Source organism: Felis catus, chromosome C1, assembly GCF_018350175.1.
Source record: "Felis catus isolate Fca126 chromosome C1, F.catus_Fca126_mat1.0, whole genome shotgun sequence".
Taxonomy (NCBI): Eukaryota; Metazoa; Chordata; class Mammalia; order Carnivora; family Felidae; genus Felis; species Felis catus.
In genome coordinates, this window is record NC_058375.1 from 104,874,047 (window position 1) to 104,894,550 (window position 20,504).

Genomic DNA, 20,504 nt, shown 5'->3' on the forward strand with positions numbered 1-20,504 from the left:
TCTCCCCCCTTTTCCCTCTGCCCCTCCCCTCACTCATGCATGCTCTCTCTCAAATTAAAAAAAAAAATTAATAAATAAATTTCCTTCTGTTTCTTTATCATTTTATTTTTCTCTTTGAAACAATAGAACCAAACTTAATCACTAGCCAGTTTTAGTATCTTTATTTGTATCTCTCTACCATATGGAAAGCAGTTGGACAAGGTTACTATAATTCCTTGCCTGAAATCTTATTTCTTGTTCACTTTAAGAGATAAAAATAGATACTTTAAAATATGAATTCCATTTGTGGTCCACTTTATATCTTAAAAAGTTATCCTTTGAAGGTTTTCTTGCCCATGTTGTTAGGGTTTTACAGTGAGCAATTGATTTGGACTCCTCCACCATAAAAGATTTCTTTGGCAACATGATTTAAATAGTCTATGAAGGGAGCTTTTGTTTGGTAATGAGTAGATGCCAGGGGCCTGACCCCTAGATGGGTTATAGCATTCCTTGGCTTGACCTTGGACGATAATACATCATGAAGCAATGAATTGAGGTTTTTGAGTAGAATGGGGTTTGCTTTATTGAATAGTAACTATATCATAGTGAAGGAAAAAAATTCATATATTGCTAAAAATTAATCTATAAATTGCTTCCACTTCTAACCAGTTATCCTACAGGCTAACAAAAATTTGATTTAGAAGAATTTTCACTGGAACCAAACTGTAATGTACATCATTAAAACATATCCATAGCCTCAGTAAAGACTCATTTGATTAGTGAGAAAGATTTATTTTCATGCCATGAAGAGAAACATCTTCAGAAAGTAAGCAGTCCTCCAACTCCATGTCTCATATCATAGCTTTCATTTAGAAGGAGGAACTAGTCAGGGCACCTGGATGGCTCAATTGGTTGGGTGACCAACTTTGGCTTGGGTCATGATCTTGCAGTTTGTGAGATCAAGACCCACGTCGGGCTCTGTGCTGACAGCTCAGAGCCTGGTACCTACTTCGAATTCTATGTTTCCCCCTCTCTCTACCCCTCCCCTGCTTGTGCTCTGTGTCTCTCTATCTCTCCATAATAAATAAACGTTAAAAAAATTAAAAAAAAAAAAAAGAAGGAGGAACTATTTTATATCCTTCTTTCCTGACCTTGGGTAAGAGATCTCAAATCATCCCATTACTGGTATAAAGACTCAATAAATGCTTGTTAGAAATATGAAGAGGACAGTTCTGTTTGAAGCAGTATAGAGTAGTGGCTAAGAGCTTAGGACTTTGATGGCTTGGGTTTGAAAATGATAACCACTCTAAGGCTTAGTCTTTTTGTCTGTAAACTGAGGAAAAAATCACAGTGCTTAGTTTAAAGATTTTTCTGAGGGTTCAGTGAGCTAGTACATATAAAGCACTTAATATTGTACCTGGTACTTACAACATTTAGTAAGTAGTAACTGTCATGATTATCAGTATTATTATCTGATGACACATTCTATTTTCTTTGTGGTATCCAGGACATGTTTTCTAGTCTACTCATCACCTCAGATCTCTCCCTGATTGCAGAAGGGTTTTTCTGCTTCTCATTAAAATCATAAGAAAATTGTTTGGGACACCTTGAGGTGACAATTTTACTTTCACCAATTAAGAATAAAAATGATCTTTTTCTGTATAAACCAACATTTAACTAGTGTTTCAGAAACAGTGTGGAACAGCAAAAGCTAATTTTTATATTGACTAGATATTAAGAAAAAGAATACTGACTCAGATGTATTACCAATCACTGGAATTGGGTCCTGCCTACTTTCTATCATTTTTCCTGGATAAGTTCTTTATAGTCCACTACACTGTTCTCTCAAACAGATTAGACTCATTTTTTTTTTTTTATCATATCAGCATGTTGAAGGCTTCTGCCAATTTCATCTTGCCATTCTAATCTGCTGGCTTATAATGGTATTCATTGACAATTTTACTACAGTTTTGTAGTTTTATAGTTACTTGAGTATCTCAGATTTGCTGAAAAGTATAGAAATTGAGTAGATTTAAGATGAAAAAAGAGATAACAAGGTAGAGTTCTTACTCTTTTGGTTAAATTGAAGCAGAAATTAAAGACTATTTTTAGTTGTTGACTTCATCTGTGATTTGTACAGTGGTTTAACGTGTAGCTATGTCATTATAAAAAACTTTTCTCGTTGTGTTCTGTCATCCTAGTTTTGGTGGAAGAAAATGGAAAAGTAGCCCCAAACAATGGGAAGGATCTTTAAATATCAGAAAAGAAGAATTGTTTTTTAATTGATTTTTTTTGAGTGAACATTAGCTACTTTTTGAAACTTGACCTTCAGAGATAGTGCTTTTGCTTTTCTTTTCCTATTCCTTCATTAAACCTGTATGAATGTTAGAATTCAGTGAATTTTATGTTTGAATCCTGTCTTCTTAAGGGGACAATAGTTTTCTGTTTCGTTACTCAGCCATTGTTATTATGTGATGTATACTTTTCTCTCTTGAAAGTCTCAAGACTTATGGAAAATTTAATAAGAAAAGAGAAACCAGAAGTTCATTATGTAATTCACTCATATTTCCAGCATATAAATACCACCATGTAGCAGATAACCTTCTATGTAATTAGAAGTCTCTCAGAATGTTTTCTCCTCTTCTCTGGTTAGTACCCTGGAATCTCAGTATAGTGTATGCCACAGTCAAGTTGATGAGTCAAGTAGCCATGAGTGAAATAGTTCAAAATTAAGTCAAAGGGTAACCTGGGATCCAGGCAGACAAAAAGGCCCTGCTTCTTCAAGGACTTACACAGCTGAAAGAGAGGAAAGAGCTGTACCTACAGGTTTCTTCTCATGAGGAAATAGATAAGTCTAGCTGGAACACTGACCTGAGTCATGGGTTGCATCCTAAGGGCTCAAAAGTAAACAAAGTAGTCTACGCAAGTCATCCTGCATCAGATTCTGGCCCATGTCCTCAAGGGAAAACTAAGAGTCAAGCCAGGAACTCTAAATACCAGCACCAGATCTCAGGGAAGAGAAGTGGATTGTTTAATGGGGAAGAGCCAAGAGTCAGGATGCAAGTGAAAGTAATTAGAAAGGGAGCAAGTGGGAAGGGTACAGGCTGATTGCTGCAGTCTCTGTCCCGTACCAGTTCTGTGGTTTTATAGTTACTTGAGTGTCTCAGATTTGCTGAAGGGTATATAAATTAAGAAGATTTAAGGTAAAAAGACAGTGACTGCAAGGGCACAGAGTGAAACGTTGGCCTATGAGAAAAGTGACAACAGAGATCGCAGATGGATGTTTTAAGCTTATGCTAAGTTGATTGAGATACATATGAAATTGGCTATTCTTACTTGATGGTAATTTGTACTCTGAAATGTCTTCGTAGTATGGTAGAAACTAGTGGCAAATGTGAACAGATATTCTAAGTAGTCTGTATTCTGTGACAGCTCTGGAAAGGGTACCACAAAAGAAAAAAAAAAAAAAAAGCAAGGAAATTCTTAATGGCTGCAGGGTTTAAGTCTACAGAAGAGAAATTTCTTCCCTTTTGATCCCTTGAAGATGATGCTAGTGAAATCTTCACACAGAAAAGCAACAATAGGGATCCTCCCCAGAGAACATTCTACTTGGGAGACACCTGGGAGATCCCCCGTGTCATCACAGTCCCTCTTTGGTGTGAACAGAAGAGTTCTTAAACATTAGACCTGGTTGTTGTGAAGTATTAAAAAGATAAGGTATGTGAAAGCATCTCATAAGTTGTAAAGTTCCATTTGGATGTTGCTATGTCCTCAGAACCCAGTGCCCATCAAGGCTTTTGCCAGATTTTCAACCCAACCCATTTCTTTCTCTGATTTCCTTATTCCCATTAAGAGCATCTCCTCTTTTAGTCTCTCAGACTAATTCCAACACTTACTGATTGTTTAAGGCCTTTGGCAAATGTCACCTCCTTCATGAAGTCTTTCTTGATTTCTCAGCAAGCAGATGTACTTTTCGTCACTTTGTGTCCCCTTCCCCCCCCCCCCCCATTGCGCTGATTCTCAGTTTCTGTTTCTTGTTTTGCTTTTTATATCTGTTTCTGTATTATAACAGAAAAACCTCCCACTGTGCAAAATCATGTACTAAAAATAAACCAGTTGGGGCACCTGAGCGGCTCAGTCAGTTAAGTGTCCAGCACTTGATTTTGGTTCAGATCATGATCTCACAGTTCATGGGATCAAGCCCCACATCAGGCTCTGCACTGCCAGCACAGAACCTGCTTCGGATTCCCTCTCTCCTCTCACTCTGTCCCTCGCCTACTCACACTTTCTCTCTCTCTCTCTCTCTCTCTCTCTCTCTCTCTCTCTCTCTCTCTCAAAAATAAACGTAAAAAAATAAAAATAACCAAGTGTTCTGGGAAAATAGGGTTATAAGCAGGTCACTTAAAATCTGCACAACTAAAAAAATCTATATAACTTTGTAATCAAAGCCCTAATAAAAACAATAACAATCCTAATAAAAATATTAGCACGATTAAATCTCCACAGGCATTTGCACCTATAAATACACTCAGCCCATCCTTTGTAGCTTTCCTTATTCCTGGGGTTCATGATTTAGTCTTCACGATGTAAGGTTACAAAAACTTTTGTTTCTCATACAAACTAGTTGAACCAAAATTAAAAATATAATATGAGGATATCTGTCAGTTTGGGGCTGTTGTTTTGTTTGCTTTTTAACTCAGAGAAATATCTTTGCATCCTTTTCATTTGCGCTTGCCCTTTCCCCAGATAGCTTAATACAGTGGAATGTACAGCAGTCTTAAAGCTACAAACCAGCTACTTCTTGCAGAAAACACTTGTGTAGGATTTACATCCTTTTCTTAACATAGTGTCTTTAAAGAGGAAACTTGTCCCTATTCCTTTCTTAATATTAAAACACTCAAAAAACTACCCATAAAGCAATATGCCTTCTGTGTTAAACTGACACTATTCCCATATTGTAATGATCTCATAGAGTTAAGGTGCTTTCAAGAAAATGCTCCGTAGCAGAATAGGCTATAAGTGTTTCATTCCCCTCCACCTCCTTGTCTGAACTCACTGAGGACAGAAACTGGGTCTAGCTCATCTCTGTATCCCCTCCAGTGCCTGGCGTAGTGCCTTATGCTTACAGGGAGATCACAAAGTATTTATCAGCCTGGATTAACTTATTCTGCTGCATAATAAATATAAATAGATACTATAGGGAAGTCCCTTAATGTGAGCATCAGCAAAACCTAAATGACTTTGTTGAGCTCCCTTTGCTGTCAGTACCTGCCCTCTTAAAATCCTAAGTGTTCCATTTAAAGATCCCGTGCTCTACATACTTGTATATCTGAAAGCCATGTTGAGACATAGCGTTCATCTGATGCTTCTTGGAGATTAAGCCCAGTCCCCCTACTCATCTCCATGTCACTGGTCAATCACTAACACTAGGCCATACTTGTTCAAGTCACGGGGTCAGTTCCTTTGTGAGCTGTATTGACTGAAATGGTACAAGTAATGTGTGTTCCTTGTTTCAGCAAGGAAACTGCAACCCTTCCTACCTGAGACCACAGATCAACTCATCAAAGGAAAGAAAGGAAGAACCATCCATTGTTCAATTCACTATTGTCCTAAAGCAATTACAGTGGGAATTTTTTTCTTATTTGCTTCATATCTTAGGCAAAGGCATTTAATTTTCTGTAGTTGAAACAATGGCTGAACCTAGACCTGTACATTGCCATAGTGGTAATCTTAGTCATAAACTCAGATGCATCACTGCCATTCAATAGTTATTAGATCTAAGATATTACACCTGACTCAAGTGAAGGGGAGATAAATGTCAGCTCTCTCTTTTTTCAGAATGTAAAGAGGCTCCTGCAGAACCCCAAAGTGACAGAGTTTGACGCTGCCCGCCTAGTGATGCTTTATGCTCTACATTATGAGCGACACAGCAGCAACAGCCTGCCAGGACTAATGATGGACCTCAGGAATAAAGGTGTTTCTGAGAAGTATCGAAAGGTAACCAAATCTGTATGTTAATCCCACCAAATAGTAGTAACATTCTTAGCTCTGACAGAGGAGAATTATACTGTTTTACTTAACAAAAATGTATAATTCTGTCCTCTCATGTCCTCATTTCCTTAATAAAGGTATTTTCTTATGAAATGGGTCTCCTCATCCCCCAGCAGTAAGAGATAGTTTCTCTTTTTTCTCCTTATAGCTTGTGTCTGCAATAGTTGAATATGGCGGTAAACGGGTCAGAGGAAGTGACCTCTTCAGCCCCAAAGACGCTGTGGCTATTACCAAACAGTTCCTCAAAGGATTGAAGGTATGGCATGTCCTCTGGGCTTTCCTAAAGGAGAAACCGTTGAAGCCCCTACAGCTGAGAGTGAATAAATACAATCTTCAAAGCAACTTCAGGATTGTTGCTGACTTAGTACTGTGTCAATTTAATGAAATTAAAGCAGACATCCTCCTGAAAGCCTTTTCTTCAAATACTTTCTATATTGGAGCAGCATCAGCATTGGACCAAACAGCCAAATAGGGAATAACGAAATATTTCTAGGAAATACCCAAGAGTAAAAAGACAGACAGTTCTGTTAGTCATGGCCATTTTACTCCATTTGTTTATAATTCAAGCTTTGTTTGGTATCTTTTCTTTGAACGAAGCTAAAGATAAAGGAAACAATTGTAGATCTTTTAAAAATACTAAACCATTTTCTTAAGATGGTAACAAATTAGTTTTAATCTGCAAGCCTTTCTTAGGTTTCCTGAAATGTTTCCGTTTTCCTGAGTGTTTCTAGAAAGGAAAACGTGTTTTCCTTTTATTTGCTCTACCTGTCATATAACATTTTCACAAAAGGATGAGAATCACTGAAGAGATGATAAAGGATTTAAGCCATTCCATTTTTTAAATTCTTCTTTAATAGCTAGGTTTAAATTACAGTATTTTTATGAGATTGGAACATTTCTGATTGATGAAAAGAAATTTTTTAATCATTTAACCATAGCATTCTTCTAAAATTCCTATTTGAATCTATCCCATGAAAAACCTATTGAATGCATGTCCTTTTCTGATGAGTAGTATTAACTCTTATATTACACATTTCCCAAAAATGATATAAGAACCATCTTTCCCTGTCTTAGGGAGTAGAAAATGTGTATACTCAACATCAACCTTTCCTACATGAGACCCTGGACCATCTCATCAAAGGAAAGCTTAAGGAAAACCTGTACCCTTATCTAGGCCCCAACACACTCAGAGACAGGTAAGACAACCAAGATATTCATAATAAAGACCATAAACACTAAGAAAATAGGAAACGTAGAGTGATGTAAGAGACTACAATTAAGATTATATTGTGCCACTCCTCCTCCCTTGTTGTTTCAGTTCTGAGATTCATTTTGGTTTTATGTGTGTCCAAGTTAGCTATAAATTCACTTGCTAGGCCTGAAACATTATTTCTTTCGGAACAAAGAAACAGGTGTTTTAGAGTACCCCAAATACTTGTATTCTGTCCTTTCATATCAGATGACTTCACTTATGCCATTTAAGGTTCAGTTCCATGGCATTTCACATTTGGACTTTCAAACGTTAAAGCCAAAAATAGATTTGCGACTTGATTGCCATCCAGAGCAGGTTGTTACTATTTTGGGGGAGGACTGGACTTTGCCACATGTGGCCAGCATACAAACAGATCTAATTAGCAAAGGCCATTTGTTACATAGAAGAAAAGGGTGGCTTGCTTTGGGGGTATTAACTGAAGGAAGCAGTTTTAATCTAAGTGGTTTGTTAGTTTTAATAAAAACAAAACTCCAGAACAACTTACTTAGACCAACCTGAAATTTGAAATATACACAAAGTCTACGTTGTTAGAAATTATATTCTTGTATATTTTTTCTATTGGAACTTCATGTTATAAAGAGCCTGATATATGTAATGGAACCCTATTGGATAGATTGATGTGAGAATTGTTACTATTGATAGAATTCTTCTGTTATTTTAGCTAATCATAATCTAAGAGTCTTGGAAGAATAGTGTTTTATAAATACAATAAACTTCTGAAAGGAGAAGAATGTTTTGAGGTACATAGATAACTCTTTTATATGATAAAATGTATTCTTTTTCCATTTTGTTCCTTTAAAATAAAAACTGTAATTTGGTAACAACAGAAAAAAAATCTTTTTAAAAAAATCCAAGGTTGAGAGGCAGAATATCTGGGCTTAAATTCAAACAGTACATTCATTCAGATAAAATGTTTAAGGACCTTGACATCAAGATGTAGAACTGTCAGCTAAGTGGAAAGAATGAAAACCAGCCTAAAGCTATTCACCTATCTTAGAGGCTTTCTGAAAAACAGTATAACTCTGGTGCCTGGGTGGCTCAGTTGGTTAAGCATCTGACCCTAGACTTCGGCTTGGGCCATGATTTCGTGGTTCCTGGGATCGAGCCCTTCGTTGGGCTCTATGCTGACAGTGCAGAGCCTGCTTGAGATTCTGTCTGTCCCTCCCTCCCATGCATGCATGCTCGCTTTGCTCTGTCTCTTTCTCAAAATAAACATTTTTTATATAAAATTAAATTAAAAATAGAATTTAAGATTCTCTCTCTCCCTCTCCCTTCCCCCACTCATGTGCACTCTCACTCTCTCAAAAAAGAAAAACAGTATAACTCTATTAAATAGCTTTCTAATTAATATGATAAAAGTAAAAATACTACTTTTTTAATGAATTTCATATAAGAATTATCAAACAGGAGTGCCTGGGTGCTCAGTCAGTAAAGCCTCTGACCTCGGCTCAGGCCATGATCTCATGGTTCATGAGTTTGAGCCCTGCATCGGTCTCTGTGCTGACAGCTCAGAGCCTGGAGCTTGCTTCAGATTCTCTGTCTCCCTCTCTCTCTGCCCCTCCCCTGCTCAGGCTCTGTCTCTCTCTCTTTCTCTCAAAAGTAAATAAATGTTTTAAAAAATTAAAAAAGAAAAAGAATTATCAAACAAGCAATTAGCTACTTATTGTTAAAGGGACACCATATACCACCAGAACAGTATATTGTGTATGATTAGTTCATAACAGCAAACCTTTCTAATTTGGGTGATTCACTTCCAAACAAAGCTCAGAATGATGTTCTGCCAACAAAATGCACATTTCTGAGTTGTCAGCCTCTGTTAGCATTTGTCACTATTACCTAAATACAAATACAGTTAATAATTCAATTGCTCCATCCTTTTATGTAACAATATTTATTGAGTGCCTTCAATATGTCAAAAACTGTTGTAAATGCCAGGGAAATAGAAGTGACAGGAAAGACAAGTTACCTGCCCTTAAGGAACTTACATGCCAGAGACAGTAAACAAATAAAGAATATAATTTGAATGAGACAAGTGCTACGGAAATGAATAGGGTAATAAACTACAAAGTAACTTTGTAGAGGTGAGGAGGGCTGCTTTAGATGGAGAGAACCTCTCTGAGGCAATGATATTTAAGATTAACTTTGAATTATAAGACAGAGCTAATCACAAAATGATTAGGAGAAAAAGCATCCCAAGCAGAGGGAATGTCAGAGCAAAGGCCTCGAAGAGAGAACTTGGCAAGTTGATGGAACAGAATGAAGCCCAGTATGGTTGGAGCAAAGCGAGGAAGGGGGAAAAAAGTGGAAAAAATAAATGGGGGCTACATGACATAGGGTCTTATAGGCCCTGGTTAAGAGGGGTTTTAAATTTTAAGTGTCATAGGGAACTGTTGAAGAGCTTAGCATGTAAGTGACATGAACTGAATTACTTATTAAAGATCACCTTGTATGAGAATGGATTTTTTTTTTTTTTGAGAACAGATTTTTGAAGGCAAAAATAGAAGCAGGGAGACTACTTAGGAGGCAGTTTTAATAGTCCATGTAAGGAGTGAAAGAGGTTTGGATAGGAGGCTGGGAGAGAGACTCAATGGACTTACTTAATGGAGTAGATTGATGGGACAAGGTAAAAGAGAAGTCAAGAATAACTCTCAGGTTTTGGGGGGAATCAAGTTGTTAAGTTGCAGATGCCAATTAGATAACCAAGATGAAATGTCAGATACCAAATTGGGAGTCAACAGGGTTTTGGTAATATTTAAAGCTATAGGATATAATATATATAAGATCACTTAGGGAGAGAACATAGAAAGAGAAAAGAAGAGAGTCCAGGACTGAGCATTGAGTGGAAGACGTGGAGCCAGAAATAGACACTGAGGAGGAGACAGAAAGGTAGAAGGAAAACCAGGAGAGCATGGTGTCATAAAGACCAAGAAGTAAGTGGTAACCCAAGTCTAGTCTTCTGAAGAGGTAAAGCTGAAAACAGTGAAGAATCCATCAGATTTGGCAACATGAAGAAGGTCTTTGGGGACCTATTCCCCAGTTTCAGTGAGCTTGGAAACCTAATTAGGTTACGGGATATAAGGTAAAATAGAGATAACAAATGTATATAACACTTTTAAAAATTTTTTTCATGAAGGTGTCAGAGAAATGTAGATGGTAGCTAGGAGAGAGTGTGGGCTCAAGGGTAAGAGAGCTAGAGCATTCCTAATGAGATTAGAATCTGATAAGAATTATTCTAAAGAGGCACGCCTGGGTGGCTCAGTCAGTGAAGCGGCCGACTTTGGTTCAGGTCATGATCTCATGGTCCGTGAGTTTGAGCCCCGCGTCGGGCTCTGTGCTGACAGCTCAGAGCCTGGAGATGCTTCGGATTCTTTGTGTCTGCCTCTCTCTCTGCCCCTTCCCTGCTCGCACTCCGTCTCTCTCTCTGTCAAAAATAAATAAACATTAAAAAAAAAAAAAAAAAGAATTATCCTAAGCAAAGTAGAAAATACAGGAGAGAAAGAGGAAGAGCTGAAATGAAGCCTATAGGGAATCCAGAGCATAAGCAGAGGAGCCTTTGGAAGCAGAGGTACTTTTTTTCTTCTAAGCAGTTTTGATGGTGAGAATATGGGGCCAGCTTATCTGATTGCTTGTATTTTCTCAGGAAAACATGATGTCAGGTGATCAGCTGAGGTAGTGGGTAAAAAGAAAATACTGTGAAACTCAACTTGCAGGATAGGAATAAAATTTACTAGGGAAATGTAAGTAGGACTTCTAGCCAAATTGAGTGCCCATTAGAGTTTTGTGGTCATTAATTTAAAATAGAGTCCATGAGGGGTGCCTGGGTGGCTCAGTGGGTTAAGCATCCAAATTCAGCTCAGGTCATGATCTCACGGTTTGTGAGTTCGAGCCCTGCGTCCGGCTCTGTGCTGACAGCTCAGAGCCTGGAGCCTGCTTCGGATTCTGTGTGTGTCTCTCTCTCTGCCCCTCCCCCTGCCCTGCTCATGCTCTGTCTCTGTCTCTCCCAAAAATAAATAAGCATTAAAAAAAATTTTTTTTAATAAAATAGAGCCCATGAGCCCAGTGGTTTTCTCCAGCAACTTTTGGCTATACTAGATTAAATGAGGATAAGGCTACCCAGAAACATATGGCCAACTAATCTTTGACAAAGCAGGAAGGAATATCCAGTGGAATAAAGACAGTCTCTTCAGCAAGTGGTGCTGGGAAAACTGGACAGCGACATGCAGAAGAATGAACCTAGACCACTTTCTTACACCATACACAAAAATAAACTCAAAATGGATGAAAGACCTAAGTGTAAGACAGGAAGCCATCAAAATCCTTGAGGAGAAAACAGGCAAAAACCTCTTTGATCTTGGCAGCAGCAACTTCTTACTCAACACATCTCCAGAGGAAAGGGAAACAAAAGCAAAAATGAACTATTGGAACCTCATCAAAATAAAAAGCTTCTGAACAGCAATGGAACAATCAGCAAAACTAAAAGGCAACTTACAGAATGGGAGAGGATATTTGCAAATGACATATTGGATAAAGGGTTAATATCCAAAATCTATAAAGAACTTCTCAAACTCAACACCCAAAAACCAAATAATCCAATGAAGAAATGGGTAAAAGACATGAATAGAAAAAAAAAAAAAAGACATGAATAGACACTTCTCCAAAGAAGACCATGAAAAAATGCTCAACATCACTCATCATCAGGGAAATACAAATCAAAACCACAATGACATACCACCTCACACGTGTCAGAATGGCTAATGTTAACAACTCAGGCAACAACAGATGTTGGTGAGGATGCAGAGAAAGAGGATCTCTTTTGCATTGCTAGTAGAAATGTAAGCTGGTGCAGCCACTCTAGAAAACAGTATGGAGATTCCTCAAAAAATTAAAAATAGAACCACCCTATGACCCAGCAATTGCACTATAGGTATTTATCCAAGGGATACAGGTGTGCTGTTTCAGAGGGACACATGCACCCCCATGTTTATAGCAGCACTATCAACAATAGCCAAAGTATGGAAAGAGCCCAAATGTCCATTGATGGATGCATGGATAAAGAAGATGTGATATATATAGAGATATATATATATATATATATATATATATATATATATATATATATACATATATATATATGTATATACACACACACACACACACACACACACACACACACACACACACACACACTGGAATATTACTTGGCAATCAAAAAGAATGAAATCTTGCCATTTGCAACTACGTGGATGGAACTAGAGGGTATTATGCTAAGCGAAATTAGTCAGAGAAAGACAAATATCATATGACTTCACTCATATGAGGACTTTAAGACACAGAACAGATGAACATAAGGGAAGGGAAGCAAAAACAGTATAAAAACAGGGAGGGGGACAAAACAGAAGAGACTCATAAATATGGAGAACAAACAGAGGGTTACTGGAGGGGTTGTGGGAGGGGGAATGGGCTAAATGGGTAGGGGGCATTAGGGAATCTACTCCTGAAATCATTGTTGCACTATATGCTAACTAATTTGGATGTAAATTTAAAAAATAAAGTTTAAATAAATAAATGAGGATAAGGGTGATAGCTGGGCCCAACCAGGATTTGGGGAACTGAAAACAGAAGGAGGTTATTGGATGGTGAATAAAGTATTGTTGAGTGGATTGGAGGTCTTGATGACGTCAAAGAATTATTATAGTTGAAGTATTAGTATAAGTGAATTAGAAGTTAAGGAGGTAATTATTGGAGAAACAGATCTTGGATTCAAGATTTCACAGTGCACATACTTGTAGTGAAAAAGTTTGTGTTATCATCATGGATGTTGGATCACTTCTCGGCCTTTTGGTTAAGATCAAGTGTATAATCATGGATGTTGGTAATGTAGGATGGAAGAACAGATCATCCTGGATGAGGAGACCAGGATAGAAGATGAGTAATCCACATTGATGTGAAAGTCACTGAAAATCCTGAAAGGAACAACAGTGAGAAGGAGGACAATAAATCAGAGCTAAAGTCTTTAGGGAATAAGACAGTGACCAAGAAAAGAGGTCAGGAGAAAACACTGCAACTGTCATGAGCCTCTAGGTCAATGGAAACATTGAAGAAGGCAGGGAAGTTGGTTACACAACAACAGAGGAGGGCGCAGAAGATCCCTATGTCACTTTCTGGCCCCACTTAACAGAAGGAAGACTACAGAGGCCTTAAAAAGACCTACTGAAGGGGCGCCTGAGTGGCTCAGTCGGTTAAGCATCTGACTCGGCTCAGGTCATGATCTCACAGTTTGTGAGTTCGAGCCCTGCGTCAGGCTCTGGGCTGACAGCTCAGAGCCTGGAGCCTGCTTCAGATTCTTTGTTTCCCTCTGTCTGCCCCTCCGCTGATTGCACTCTGTCTCTTGCATTTTCTCAAAAACAAACTAAAAAAAAAAAAAAAAAGACCTACTGAACAATTCCATGTAGATATATTGTGCAAGTACACAAACACCTATAAACAAAGATAGTTACCAAAACATTATTTGTAATAATTTAAGGGAAAAAAAAAAACAAAAAAAAACAAGGGGTGCCTGGATGGCTCAAGTCAGTTAAGTGATGGAATTTAGCTCAGGTGTTGATCTCGCAGTTCGTGAGTTCGAGCCCGCATCAGGGTCTCTGCTGTCAGCACAGAGCCCGCTTCTGATCTTCTGTCCCCCTCTCTCTCTGCCCCTGTCCTACTCACTCGCTCTCTCTCAAAAATAATAAACATTTAAAAAAGGAAAAACAGAAACAAGCTATATATCCATCAGTAGAGGACTTGTTACCTAAATTGTAGTACAGTGCTATGTGTTCTTAAAAAATGGTGTAACTCTTCTTGGGGTAATACAAAAACTTTCTAAGATACATTGGATAGAAAAACAAGATGCTATAATATCCCTTTTGTGTAAAAAAACATATCTAAGCATAAATGTGATTATATATGTATGTGTATATAAACAAGTCTGCTTGGCTACAGGCATGCATAATATGTATGTAATATATATGCTTATGTATATAGTAAATATTTCTTGAAGAATTAACAAGAAAATGTTAATAGTGGTTACCTCTGGATGTTGAGACAGTAGTTAGATGTATACATACCTATCTTTCCCATTAGATATTGCATTAGGTATCATAATCTTGAAGTAAAAACTATGTTTTATTAATATTGGGTTTTTCACAATATTTAACACAGTGCTTTACAAATAGGTGTCCAATAGATGTCAAATTTCTTATGTAAGCATTTAAAACAGTTGAAATGACAAGATTTACAGTTGGAAAATTTAAACTAAAGGATAAAATTGGTTGATGTTCCCAGAAAATTGAGATTTTTACAGTTTGCCATCAACTGTCCACAGTATTTTGCCTCCACTTGGCCTCATTCTCAGTTGTAGCCACTGTCTTGGATCATCACATTGAGAAGAGTCATTGATTTTAGTCATCTTTATGTAAGTTAAGTCTCATCATGATAGAGCTCCTTGGTTTTGTTGTTATTAGAAAGTATCAAAGGAGATGTGGCAAGAATACAACTTTTTTGCAAAACCAGGAACGCTTGTAGAAATTTTTTAGCCCTTAGCTATTAAATTCATGGTTTACCTGTTTGGCAGTATAGCCATATCTACAAATTGAGTTTTGATCTTTCTTCTGCAGATGGGACTCCCACATAGCCTATTTAACAGGCTCATTTTTCCTTCTCACTCCAGAATTCCTTCTTGTCCCTGATAAAAACAAGCAACTTAAACATTTGGTGAGAAAATGGAGCTATCTGGTCATGCATTCCGTAGTCAATTCAAAACGGAAGTACTTTTTCACGTTTACACAAATTTAGTAGAATCTTGTTGTAGCAGTTTATTTTTGTTTCTATAAAGGCAGCAGTCCTTTAACATTGGCCTTTTTTCCAGTAAATGCTCATAAGATCTTTACTATCTGTAAGTGTATTCAAAAAATTAAATTTTAGCCATAAACACAGTGCTCCACAAAGTAGATAAAATATTGCCTCTTAAAAGTTTAAGTTTTTCTTTTTTTTTTTTAATTTTTTTTTCAACTTTTATTTATTTTTGGGACAGAGAGAGACAGAGCATGAACGGGGGAGGGGCAGAGAGAGAGGGAGACACAGAATCGGAAACAGACTCCAGGCTCTGAGCCATCAGCCCAGAGCCTGACGCGGGGCTCGAACTCACGGACCGCGAGATCGTGACCTGGCTGAAGTCGGACGCTTAACTGACTGCGCCACCCAGGCACCCCAAAAGTTTAAGTTTTTCTACTCAGCTTATTCATGTATGGAAGTAATGATTTCCAGAAATACTATATGTGAGAATTTTTTGTTTATTTTTCTAATAAAATAAGGTGTAAATTGGTTGAGTTCTCAAGGTATCCTTGTATATCTATATACAGCATGAACTGACTGCTGTTTATTCTAATGTTTGTTGCCTGCATTAATTAATGCTTTTGGTTGCTATGGTGAATTACAGAGCACAGCAAGATGTGTACAAAGAATTGAACCTGTGTATTCCACTTAGCTCTAACCATCATATAAAAATGATTTGTCGTGTATTTTACTGTTGGCCCCATCAGAACATCTACTTTTAAAATTCACCAGGGAAAGGAATGAAAAGGAAAAATGTCAGGGATTTTTTTTTTTTCCATTGATGTTCCTCCTTAAGCCAGTTTGAATAAGCAGTAGGAGGCTCAGGAAAACATTTATTAATGTTTTCATAACCAAATGTGACATAGTCATCTTTGTTAAGTACACAATTAAGTCAGACTGTAAGAGTCTATCCCTGTATCTAAGTTTTGTCCTTATGTTAATATAACCTACACCCACAGGTACTGTCTGTGACATTTCTTCCCTCTCCAGTAACACGAAAATACTCTGGCACCCTGAAATTGTCAGGTTAAAGGGTGGAATTCTCAGACTCTACTCGGAGTCTGCTTGAGTTTATTCCTTCTCAGTTCTCGCCTTTCTTTTCCATAAGAGACAGATGTACTCTTGAGGTAAATAGAGGGAAGCTATAGAAAATCAACAAATATTTTCCGGGATGATCCTCATTAGTCTGCCCAGCTGCTTTTTAAATTGACTTATCAGATCAGAAGCTCAAAACAGAAGTGTTCCTGTCTGGTTCTTCTCCCTGCAAGGGAGAAACTTCCTTCCCTTCTTCTTAATGAAATAATCTGTGCAATTCATGAGTATTTACTCAAGATAAACTGCATAACAGGTCTAGAGTTGTCCCTCAATGTAAAGAGTCTCACTGTAAAAAAATACTCATTTTTTTGAGAATGGAATTGCATTTCAGCTTTGAGGATTTTATTACTTCTCCGAACAGTGTAACTGCTTTTTTCCCCATTTTCTACCTAGGCTGACCTCAGATGGTTACAACATAGACCAAACAATTGACAGAATGTCTTCTGTCTCCTTGATGGCACATTCTTCCAACACTGGATTTTTTTCCTCCACAGAACTAATTCTTCACTTTCTTTAATGAATATTAAACCAGTAATGACTGTATTTGGGAAGCCATTATTATCTCAGCTCATTGGTACTTCTTGAATCAATATAGTGGGAAGAATTAGAAACTTATATCCTTCATAGTTTGGTGTTAAAAAGAAATTGCAGGGGCGCCTGGGTGGCGCAGTCGGTTAAGCGTCCGACTTCAGCCAGGTCACGATCTCGCGGTCCGTGAGTTCCAGCGCCGCGTCAGGCTCTGGGCTGATGGCTCAGAGCCTGGAGCCAGTTTCCGATTCTGTGTCTCCCTCTCTCTCTGCCCCTCCCCCGTTCATGCTCTGTCTCTCTCTGTCCCAAAAATAAATAAATGTTGAAAAAAAAAATAAAATAAAAATAAAAAAAAAAAAGAAATTGCATATATCCATGAGGGTAATGCTATGATAAAGGTTACAGAGATTCCTGTCCATATTTAAAATTATAGCCAACTGTAGCTTATTTGATCCCCTTAAGAAATCGATTTGTCCAACTCTTGATTTCAGCTCATGTCATGATCTCACTGTTCATGAGATTGAGCCCCTCATCGGGCTCTCCACTGACAGCATGGAGCCTGCTTGGGATTGTCTCTCCCCCTCTCTCTCTGTCCCTCCCCCATGTATGTACATGCGTGCGCTCTCTCTCTCTCTCTCTCTCAAAATAATAAAACAAATTAAAGAAAAAAATCTTTCCTAAAGATCTGACAAGAACTAAACTTGAGTTTTAGCTGTTCATGTTCCCCTTCTGTAGAAGTATTAGTCCGAACTGAAACAGCCCATGTCAGTTGGAGAAAAAGAAGAGAACCTGTATCTTGCCTGAATATTCAGTCCCCAAATAATTAAAAGCTAATCATACTTGGTGAAAAAATATTACTGTCATAATCATACAGCATTTCTTAAGCAAATGACCTTTCTCCATAAGAAAAAGCTGGCCAGTGACTGGAGGCAAGGACTTGACGGAAAAAACCTTGATGGTATAGAGAATTTTAGTGATTCAGGTAATGCTTTCCTGCAAGTTTACAAAGAACCTCTTTCCCTACAGCCTAAAGCACTAGATTAATACTGGATTAATAACTTAACCTAAAGGCTGGTATCTACTTCTTTGTGATACTAGAGGAAATAACACAAATTATAGCTTAGTGCCACTACAAATTCATTCTTTCTAAATTCACTTGGGCCTTCCAGGACACTCAAACTTTTTTTAAAAATTCTTTTAACGTTTATTCATTTTTTGAGAGAGAGAGAGTGGAGGGGTTGAGTGCGAGATGGAGACACAGAATCCAAATCTGTCAGCACAGAGCCAGATGGGGGGCTTGAACTCATGAACCGAGAGATCATGACCTGAACCAAAGTCAGACGCTCAGCCAACTGAGTCAACCAAACTTTTAAAAGTGTCTTTTAAACATGAAAGATACTCAAACTTTTATGTACCCTTGATTCTCTCTCTTTGTCTCATTCTCCACATCAGTTTTGAATGTTTTCCATTCTCTACAAATCACCTAATCCACCCCAGAGCCCAGCAGTGTTTCCTAGAGAAAAAAATTGAATCTGTCAGACATTAACTCCCTCAGTGTCTAGCCCCCATTTTTATAAACTTATTTACATATCCCTACCTTTATGTCCTTCCTCCACTCTAACGGAAATACATCCTTTTTTCCTATTTGGAGCTAATCACTCTGTCAACACTCTTGTCTTAGACTCCTGTCATCTCCTGAGACCTTCCTGTGTTGATTCCCTCCTTCTCTTTCCCTCCCTCCTGTATTTTCAGCTTCTCCTTGTCTAACTACTTTCCCACAGACTATGAGCATACTCGGGTTTCTCCTATTAAACAAGCAATAATTCTAAAGCCCTTGAGCCTGTGTTCTTCTCTGTCTCCTTCCTTTCACCGCCAGGCTTCTTGAATGAAATCACTGTCTCCACTTCTTCAATCCATGCAGCCTGGGTTCTTACTCCAAAATAATACACTAAGACTTTTCTTACAAATGCACATCACAGCAGCATGCACCGCGGTCTCTTTCAGTCCTCACCTTACTTACCCACTGTGCATTTGACACTGTTAACCATTCTGTTCTTCTTGAAAGTCACTTGTCCATTGGCCACTCCCTTCTGATTCTCCTCCTACTTTTCTGATAGTTTCTCAGTTACCTTTGCTGGCTATTCATCTTGCTTAGCCTGTAGATGTTAAAGATTCCCCAAAGCTCTGTCTTTGGGTTCTCTTCTCATACTACACGACCTCCTTAGGTAGAACTCCTCGCTCCTGGATGAATCAGTCGGTTAAGCGTCCAGCTCTCTGTTACAGCTCAGGTCATGATCTTACAGTTCGTGGGATCGAGCCCCATGTCTGGCTCTGCTCTGACAGCGCAGGGCTTGCTTGGGATTGTCTATCTCCCTCACTCTCTGCCCTTCCCCTCTCACACGCTCTATCCCTCTCTCTCTTTCTCTCCCTCTCTCTCAAAATAAATAAACTTTCTTCAAAAGTTAAAAGAAAAAAAAGGAACTCTATTCCCATGGCTTCAGCTGCCACCTGTATTCAGGGAAATCACTAGGCCTAAATGTCCAGATAGATGTTTAGTGGACGTCTCTGTTGGGATGCTCCACAGGTATCTCCAATACATGTTTTTGTCTTATTTTCGGTAAATCAGTCTTGCTTGCTTTCTCAAACCTAAAGCACTATACCTAGTCACCAAAACCAGAAAACTTAAACATATAATGTCCTCTCCCTTTATCCTCATCCTCCACATTTAATCATTGACCAAATTCTGAAGAGTCCTCATTTTTTGTGTCTTCTATATCCAGTCCCTCTCTACACTCCTGGTATTTCTTTAGTTCCATTTTTCACCATGTCTTTCTAGAAGTTTTACAATAGCCTTTTGTTTCCCAGTTTTTCCTACCTGCATCCCCCAGTCCATTCTCACACAACTGCCAAAATTGTCCTTCAAAAATCACATTTGATCAAAGTACCTGTTAAAACCCTTCAGTGACTCCCCCATGGCCTAGAAGACTGAAGGCCTTCCATTGTCTGGCCCATGCTTACTTCTCCCTCTCTTTCTCTATGTCTCTAATTTATCTGCTTCATTCCAGCCATAACAGGGGAGTTAGGATGAATCCAGTTTTTGTCCTAAGCAACTGAAAGAATAGACTGGCCGTCAACTAAGATGGGGAAAGCTATAGGTGAAACAAGCTTGGGGGAGGTTAGGAATTTGAACATTTGAGTTGAGAAATTTGTTAAACATCCAAGTAGAAGTGTCAAGTAAATAGATATTTAAGGCTGGCATTTAGGAGAGAGGTCTGTCTGGGCTGGAGACAGAGATTTGGGAGTCATCAGCAGAGAGATGTATTTAGAAACAATACAACTTGGGTGTGATCATCTAGGGATAATCAGTAGGCTCAATAGAACTTTCTACAGTGATGGAAATGTGCTCTGTGCTGTCCTGTAAGGTAGTCATTAGCCACATGTGACTGTTGAGTACTTGAAATGTGACTAGTTCTGTTGAAGAACTAAATATTAATTGATTGATTGATTGATTTTTTAATGTTTTTATTTATTTTTGAGAGAGAGAGAGACTGAGCATGAGCAGGGGAGGGGCAGAGAGAGAGGGAAACACAGAATCCAAAGCAGGCTCCAGGCTCTGAGCTGTCAGCACAGATCCCAACGTGAGGTTCGAACTCACACACTGTGAGATCACGACCTGAGCTGAAGTCGGACGTTTAGCCAACTGAGC

The 20,504-nt window shown here is 38.3% G+C and overlaps 1 protein-coding gene across 4 annotated transcripts in view; it reads left to right on the forward strand.

Moving 5' to 3' along the window:
• Positions 1 to 20,504, forward strand: part of VPS45 (vacuolar protein sorting 45 homolog) — a 65,785-nt gene that overhangs the window by 16,269 nt on the left and 29,012 nt on the right. For all 4 annotated transcript variants that reach the window (XM_006935074.5, XM_019837765.3, XM_003990560.6 and 1 more), the window contains exons 11-13: positions 5,818 to 5,976; positions 6,179 to 6,286; positions 7,105 to 7,226. In XM_006935074.5, coding sequence (XP_006935136.2) covers positions 5,818 to 5,976; positions 6,179 to 6,286; positions 7,105 to 7,226 — 389 coding nt within the window. The remainder of the gene's footprint in view (positions 1 to 5,817; positions 5,977 to 6,178; positions 6,287 to 7,104; positions 7,227 to 20,504) is intronic.